The 7,884-nt window shown below is 54.6% G+C and overlaps 1 protein-coding gene across 4 annotated transcripts; it reads right to left on the bottom strand.

Moving 5' to 3' along the window:
• Positions 1 to 33: 33 nt before the first annotated feature.
• LOC111150114 (acid phosphatase 2, lysosomal) lies at positions 34 to 7,736 on the bottom strand. Of its 4 annotated transcripts, none has more exons than XM_022507475.1 (11): positions 7,585 to 7,736; positions 6,897 to 6,992; positions 6,497 to 6,583; positions 5,319 to 5,471; positions 5,104 to 5,202; positions 4,933 to 5,022; positions 4,347 to 4,479; positions 3,513 to 3,595; positions 3,284 to 3,390; positions 2,994 to 3,169; positions 34 to 968 (listed from the first exon to the last, which is right to left on the bottom strand). In XM_022507475.1, the coding sequence occupies exons 1-11, from the start codon at positions 7,696 to 7,698 to the stop codon at positions 835 to 837; spliced, it is 1,272 nt and encodes a 423-aa protein (XP_022363183.1). In that variant the 5' UTR covers positions 7,699 to 7,736; the 3' UTR covers positions 34 to 834. The 4 variants fall into 4 exon arrangements, with proteins under 4 accessions (XP_022363183.1, XP_022363185.1, XP_022363188.1 ...); XM_022507476.1 differs by having other exon boundaries at positions 903 to 968; positions 3,478 to 3,595; XM_022507477.1 differs by lacking the exon at positions 6,897 to 6,992 and having other exon boundaries at positions 7,585 to 7,703.
• Positions 7,737 to 7,884: the final 148 nt, after the last annotated feature.

Genomic DNA, 7,884 nt, shown 5'->3' with positions numbered 1-7,884 from the left:
CCCCCAAAGGAAGAAAAGGCACAGAAACCTCACTAAGAGTCTAGAACTTTCATTCTCCGGAAATCACCTTAGCCCTATTCGGGGCCACAGTCACAAGCTGGCCAGCTCACAACCTGCATGGGCCTCTGGTCTGTAGAGACCCCAGCCTCGCTGAGAGGGATAGTAGTGTCAGGTCTGCGCCGCAACTCACGCCCCCTCCCACCCCTCCCCCTCCCTGGCACCAACACCCTCCTGCCCTGCTCCAGCTGCAGGCTGACAAGATGCCTGAAGCATTATGTCTGACTCTAACAGTGGCTTCAGGGGGACAAAGGAAAACTTGGCTGGCTGGCCTCTGGGCGATCCGGTTCCTTAGTGGCCAGTGTCCATACCCCCGATGTTGTGCAGTTTTTCCCAGTATAATAAGCACTGAGAGGCAAGACTGTGTCCTCTGAACCATTTGCTGAAGACTCCGGGCTGGAAGAGAGAGCAAGGCTGGGTTTGGGGGGTGGGGGGTGAGGCAGAACAAGCACTAACTCCTTCAGTTTTTCAATCCCGGGTCCTGAGTGAAGCTTGACTACTTGTCTACACTTCTGGTCCTTAGGAAGCATGGTGGGGGCAAATCTTGTCTGGAGAAAGCCGAAGTCCAACACAGTACTTGGTGAACAGGGAGGCACGTGAATGCTGAGTGACAGGTGCCAAGGGCCAAGCCGAGTCCCACTTGTTCATCTAGGTTGGGGTCATCAGAGGGAGGCCAACCCAGGGTCTCCCGTCCACGGGTTGGGGAGCAGCAACAGTCAGGAGCAAGGGCCCAGCCCCCCTCCCCTAGGAGGCAGAGGGAAGGGGGCTGAGTGGTTGTCAGGCATGATCTTCCCCATCTGCGACGTGGCGGTAGCCAGGAGGCTGGGCCTGTATCCGGAACAAGACGGTGAGGAGCAGCACGATGAGGAGGAAGAGGATGGAGCCACAGACAGCCAAGGCCACGATCACCTCTGGGTAGGGGAGGGGAAGAGAAAGTGCTTATCAGTGTTCCTCCGACAAAAACCTGACTGACTACCAGACACCAGGTGCTCTTACAATGGGACATACCAGGTTAGTGACAAGTGCTATAAAGAGAAACAAAGCAAAGAGAAAAGGATGGAAAGGTAGTAGGTCAGTCATGGAAGGGCTCGCTAAGGAAGTGACAATTTGACCAGAGACCTGGACTCACTGAGACACTTGCATTTGAGAGAAAGGGTCTTAGAACAAGGGCGGAAGGGGTGGGTAGACAGAAAGTAAGTACAAAATGCACTGATGTGGGAATACATTTGGCACCTTCTAGGATCAGCTGCGAAATCAGTATCACTACAGCAGAGTAAGTGAGGAGCAAACAGATCAGAGCAGAGGATCAGACCAGAGGCTCCTGGAAGGCTGTGGGGAAGAACCTGGATTTTGTTCTCAATGTCCTAGGAAGCCACTGGAAGATTCTGAGAAGGGTAGAGATATGAACTGATTTTATATATATATACATATACATGTATATGTATATATATTATATATATATATATATATTTGTGTGTGTGTGTGTGTATGATTTTATTTATTTGACAGGGAAAGAGAGGAGAGAGGCAGGGAGAGGGAGAAGCAGACTCCTCACTGAGCAGAGAGCCCAATGTGGGGCTCATGGGATCATGACTTGAGCCACACAGGTGCCCCAAGAGGATGTATTTTAAAGGTCAAGCTGATAGGATCTAGCAGATCCTGCTAGTGAACCGGATGTGGGGTCTGAGAAAGATGGTATTCAAGAGGACTCACAGGGTCACCCTATGCAAGGAGGTAACGAATGTGGCATTCGCGAAGCTGGGCGAACGTGGAGGAAGAGTGGATTTGGGTTTTAAGAGTGTTTGGTGTCAGACACGGCGGCTCGGAGAGACCTCAAGTCAGCGGCTGGGTATGTGAGTCTGTAGCTCAGAGGAAAGGTCATGAATCTGAGTCATAAAAGGATGGAACTCCACACAGAAGTAGTATGTGAAGCCGGGAGGTTGGATGGGATCACCTTGGCAGTGGGCACAGATGGGGAAAGACCAAGATGAGACCTGGGCCACCCATTGTTCTGTGGGGAGAAAAAGCCAGTAAGGAAGCCACGTACAAGTCAGAAAAAAGCCAGAGAAGCCGAGGAAGTGTCTAAAGAAGAACAGTCGATTATATCATGCCCCTAAGAGACGAGAGAAGCGGGGTGCCTGGGTGGCTCAGTGGGTTAAAGCCTCTGCCTTCGGCTCAGGTCATGATCCCAGGGTCCTGGGATCAAGCCCTGCACCGGGCTCTCTGCTCAGCGGGGAGCCTGCTTCCTCCTCTCTCTCTGCCTGCTTCTCTGCCTGCTTGTGATCTCTGTCTGTCAAATAAATAAATAAAATCTTAAAAAAAAAAAAAGAGATGAGAGAAGCTGAGAACTGATCAGGCTTTGATAAGAGGAGGCCATTGGTCCTTTACAAAAGTGGCTTCACTGTGGTAGAAGGTGACACATGCCATCTAGTGCAAGCCTGACAGGACAGGCACTGAGCAAGCGGAACCAGAGTCTAGGCAAAGGATTCCACTTTCACAGGGAACAGAGACGGAGCACGGCTGCAGGAAGACGGGGCCCTGACGGGTCTTCGTTACACTTTCAAGATGGGACTGACCCAGGAAACAGGAAACACTGGGGCTCCACAAGTCCCTGTGGAAGTGAGATGGACCTGGAGCACCCATGGGAGCTCGGCCTCAGGTGGTGGCTTATGCCAGCAAATAAGCTGGAAGAACTGCTGGTGGGAGGACGAGCCCATGCTCTCCTGGACACCCTGTTTCCTCAGTGATATGAGAAGGAAGGGCATCGCCTGAGAATGAGGAGGAGGGAGAGGGTGAGGAATGGTCTCGGGGTGGGGAAGTAAACTGTCTAGTGACATGAGTCAGAGGGTTGGAAGTACAGCAGCTCTTTGGAGACCTGTGGGTAGGAACTGAAAGCTGTTCTGGGACGTTCCTCGCAGAGGCAGGCAGCAGCTCACCTGTGTCCGCGGGCCCGCTTGCCAGCTGGCACTCCTGCTGCCAATCCTTGGGCACGACAGGCTCTGTGAGGTGCAGGAAGTCCTGCAGCGGGCAGCGATGAGGGCAGCCAGGCAGGACCAGAGGCCAGGGAGCCTTGTCACTCTCATTCCGGAAGTACATCTCCACTGAGAAATTCCTGAGGGTTGACAGGAGACAGAAGCTGCTCCGAAGGCCGGTACCCGAGCCCTGGGGCCGCCCACAGCCACCACACCAGTACCCCTCCAGAGGGCAGACTGGTGGCTGCACTCACCCGTTATCTTCCTGGTACAGTTCAAATATGTGGCAGGAGGCGTAGGGGGCCTGTTCCCCGTTGTAGACGTCCAGTGCCATCTGCAGCGCGACCAGGGTGGTATCATGCTGTAAGACAGCGGAGCTCCCCATCAGCACTGCTCCCCCCCAGCCCCACCCCCAGGTGCTGGAGAGAGAGGAAATCCAGCTCCTTACTTGACGACCGCACCCCGGGGACTACGGGAGCTCACCGCGGAGTAAACCAGCAGCTTAGGGAGCTGGGAGGAGGTTGCCATCAGGGTCAGGTTCTTCCGTATCTGAGCCAGCAGGACTCCTGAAGGAGAAGAGTCCCCAGTGTCAGTGGCACCAGCTACCTCGTCTTCTGACCAGACCCGTGTGTGGCCCTTCACCCTCTACTAGTCCTGGGTCTGATCACCGGCACAGGGAACTCTACTCAGGGGCATAGGAATCACGCAGAAAACTCTCCAGCACCTCTGTTGTCTAAGAGCTTTCGCATTTACAGAGGGAAGCAAGATAAAACAAGATACCCGTATTTCAACATAGACATAGAGACCTGCCAATTCATAAAGGAGCTGCAAGGCCCTGCCGGCGTCTGGACAATTACTCCGGTCTGGAGCAAATAAAATCCTAAGCTTGCTTCAGAACGCACAAGATGGCGGCCGCACATGGGCGCTCCGCCACGTGTGGGCTCGGGAAAGTGTGACAGCCAGCCCTCCCTTGGGGGCTCAGATCAGGAAACTGGCATGTGTATTACTCTCAGCCTTCTCGTCAAAGTGGCCCCTGGTGGTTCTCTGGAGGGGACAGAGGGTCTTCTGACATAGGTGACACTTAAGAATATGAATGCTAGAAAAGAAGCGCACAAACTCGACAGTGGCCTTTCTACAGGGACAGAGGAGCTAAGCATTCGGAGGACTGCGGAGACTTTGGGGGCTAACGGGAGCTCTGGTTTCGAAGGAGCAGAGAGCACGACAGCTGGAGAAGGAAGTGTGGGAGAAGCCCTCCAGAGCAGATTTTTAATGCAGTAGGGTCCTGAGGAGGGGAGTGACGCGCTGCCCGCCACTCACCCCCCTGAAGTCGGGCCTTCTCTGCCTGCTCGTAGATCCCGAAGAGGAAGCGGAAGCTGAAGTCCTTTAGTCGGCTCAGACGCTGCATGGTTCGGGGTGAGGCCCAGGGCGGCAGGACCAGCCCATGTGTTTGCTGTGTATCGCAGCAGGCAGGTTAGCTTCCCAGGCCTAGGCCAGAGCCTCTCCGGGGACAGCTCTCCTCCCCAGCGGGAAGGTGCCTGTGTGTGTGTGAGGGAGGGAGAGGAGATGAGACGTGAAGCTGAGGGACTGGAACCAGGACACATGGCGGACAGAACACAGGAAAGGAAGCTCAGGCACGGAAAGCGTGACTCAGCAGAATGGAGCCAGGCACCATGAGACTTCTGGGTGGAGAGGGCCAAGAACTGCTGACACAGAATAAACCATTTCCCACTCCGAGGTTCTTTTTCACCCATGAGGGAAATTCCTTGGTTTCACAAGAAGCGGCTTGCCTGGACCTTCCCGGTGGGAATGGTATCCGGGCATGGTATGCTACTTGTCCTGGTCACCTGGGCCTGCAGAGGTTTGAGGGAAGAAAGGCCATACCCGGGACCCTAAGTGGGCTCACCTCACAGAAGAGTGTGTCATAGACATTCCAGACGGTCTCCAGTGTCACGTCTGTAAGCCCTGTTTCGTTGGCCACCATATCCAGAAATTGCTATGAAAAATGGATCAAGGGGATCAGTACCGCCCTGGGGGAAAGGACCAGTGTGGTGACCTCCGCCTGAGCCCCACTCACTGCATTCTGAACACTCTCATTCTGATACTCTGGTGTCTGTCGGGTCTCATTCTGCAGCTGCTCGTAGCGGGGACATGGGCCCAAAGGGAACTTCAGCAGCTGCAGACCGAAGGGGGGCAGGGAACAGAGGCAGAGAAGGAGTTGGGGATCACGGTCAGGCTCATGGCCAGAGTCGTCCCTCTCACCACCTCCAGGGAAGGGCTGGCCAGTCTTACCCTATCCTCAGCGATGGGCACAGTGTGGACGGGGATAGGTTGCCAAGAGATATTTGGGTTGAAACGCTGCATCCCATTGGGAGGGAAGAGTCCAGCCAGGTTGGCCTCAGCACTCATGAGAGTGCGGTCAAAGTCTGTGCTTCGCACGTAAACCTGCAATGACAACACCAGTCTCACCTATGGGGGTGGGGTGGGAGCTTTGGCCCCTTGGAGGGGCCATGGCGGGAGGACCTGTCTTGATGGTTACCCAGCAAATGGTGGCCGTCTCCGCCTCTCTGACCTTCCATGTCCCTCTTCCCAGGAAAGGTCCAAACACTCAGCTAGGGGCTGGCTGTCCCCAGTCTGTGAAGAACTCCTGTGGAAATGGCTCTAGCTCAAATGACCTCCCAGTCCCAAGTGCTTAGTCACTAAGGCTGTCAGTTCTGTCTGTCGGTTCGGTTTTCTAGTGATGCCTATCTCCCTGTCAACATCACAGTCCTTGAAGGCAGAAACTGTCTCCAAAGACATACCCCCTTTATGAAGTGGCTTAGAGATCAGGGAGAGGAAATAAGGAACAGAGATAATTCCTTGTGCAAAGGGAGGAGGATGCAGTGAGGCAGGGCAAGACCAGGACAGAGCTGCCCCTCAAGGGAACAATAACATCGAGATGCCCATGGCCAACAGTGGTAACCAGAGGAACAGCCAACCCCCTCCCTGGGGTGGAGGGCCTCAAGGAGCTGGAACACTGGCCGGTCTTCCCTGACACGCCTTCTCTACACGTGATCCCTGCTCTTTATCTCTTGGCCCTGGGTGGTTTATCATGTCACCCTCACTACACTCTAAGCTCTGCGAAAAGGGAGATCCTATCTGTGTGCTGCACCATTAATGCAGAGTGCTACTGCCCTTAGTAGGTACTCGAGAAGCATCTTGGATGGGAAATCCAGGTTATTTCACAGAATCAGAAAAGACTTCGCTAGGCCCTTAACCCTGAGCTTGGATGCTTGATCTGTTTTGGCCCTTTCCAAGTCAAAGAGGGGCAACTTGGCCTCTGGGACTGTGCTACACAGCTCTGAGATGCCTTGTCCTGTAGGTGTAACCGAAAATGCATGAAAGGTGGCCAGAGTGGCCCAGGCTCCTTGAGGGCAGAGGGTGAGAACAGCAGGTTCCCTTCCCCTTGCCTCTTGGGCTCCCAGCCTTACCTCTTGCCGGTGGTAGGAGGTGTTGAGAAAGCCTTGGTAGCGCTGCCGCAGAGCCTGGCCCAGCTCCCAGTGCTGTCGCATACCCTCCTGCAGATAAATGCAAGGGTTGACAGGGAAGGGACAGCTCACACATCCCACAGGGCTTAGGCAGTGTTGCTTTCCAAATCTACCCTGGCTATAAGTAGGAGTGGGTCAATCTGATCACAGAAGTCATTTATTAAGTGGCCCATTGTGTATGGCACCTGTCCTGGGCACAGAGGAAAGTAAGGTTGAGAAATCTGGTCAAAGTCAGCAGCCACATGGGAAATGACAGTTCGGTGGGGCCCCCAAGTTCTGTGGCCTGTTCTGTGGTCACTCATGCTACAGCACACCCGGAGTGGGGGCCTGGCCTCTGACCCACCTTGGTTAGCTGACCAAACCCCTGAGGCCACTCATCTTCCTGATAGGGGTCCTTGGGATATGTTTTCACTGGTGAACGGTCTCCATGCCGGTATAGCTGAGGAAAGAAAATAGTTTGCCTCCAGGTCAGAAGGTTCCTCGATGGGGACACAGGGCCCACCTTTGCCCTGCTGGGGAGGGAAGCCCTACTCCTTCTGTGAAGCCTTAATTCTGCCCACTGCAAAAGACCCCAGCTCGTAAGTCACTAACTTTGAACAGGTTCTAGAGATTCTAATTTGGCCAACACAACGCCAGTGGAGACTATAGGTGAAGCCAAAGATATAGGTGAAAAAGGAAAAGATAAATGAATGCAATGCAGGTGGTGGGAGAAATTGGGGGGAAATCACCAAAGGCTTAAGGGTGAGTCTCTTGACCATTCGTTCTATCATATCCCTTTCCCAAGACAGACTCACCCGACCTATGCCCTGATACAGAACTACTTACACCCTGCCTGCCCCCCGAAAATAACTGGGGCTCCACTTCAATTCCAAACCGGGCCACCTACCCTCCGGGCCGGGGGTCTCCTCCTAAACCCGCTCATGATCCTGGAGAGACCCCGACACCAGCCCAAGCCCCGCCCCTCCCTCTAACAGCGGGCCTGTGCCCTTCCAGCTCTTGGCGAGTCCTTAGGACATCCCATCTCTCATTACCAAGGTAACGAAGCGCAGACTCCGGGCCTGGGTGGGGGGCATCACTATCAGATTCACGCCAAGAAGGAGCTGGAGAAGAGCCGCCCCGCTCCACGCAAACTGTCTGCCCGCCATCACCGTTAGAGACTATGCTGCAGAAAGAGGGTGGAACCCGCTGCGTGGCACCTCCAGCTGCCGCCCGGACGCACCCGTCAGGACACACGCCGGAAGTGCCTTCGCCGCCATCTTGCTAAAGGAGGGGCAGAGATGGTGGGAGAAGGAGGAATTTGGGAGGGAATGCATGTAGGAAGCCCGCGATGC

The sequence above is a fragment of the Enhydra lutris genome, unplaced genomic scaffold (assembly GCF_002288905.1).
Source record: "Enhydra lutris kenyoni isolate GAN:26980312 unplaced genomic scaffold, ASM228890v2 scaffoldscaffold22, whole genome shotgun sequence".
Taxonomy (NCBI): domain Eukaryota; kingdom Metazoa; phylum Chordata; class Mammalia; order Carnivora; family Mustelidae; genus Enhydra; species Enhydra lutris.
This window is presented reverse-complemented; position numbering and strand designations above follow the sequence as displayed.

What these genes read in the sequence shown, in the direction of transcription:
- LOC111150114 (XM_022507475.1), bottom strand. Translation starts at nt 7,698, where the DNA reads ATGGCGGGCAGACAGTTTGCGTGGAGCGGGGCGGCTCTTCTCCAGCTC. An exon ending in TGCCCATCGCTGAGGATAGG is followed by an intron (nt 5,203 to 5,318) that starts GTAAGACTGGCC and finishes TTCGGTCTGCAG; the next exon opens with CTGCTGAAGTTCCCTTTGGG. An exon ending in ATGACACACTCTTCTGTGAG is followed by an intron (nt 4,480 to 4,932) that starts GTGAGCCCACTT and finishes TGCGATACACAG; the next exon opens with CAAACACATGGGCTGGTCCT.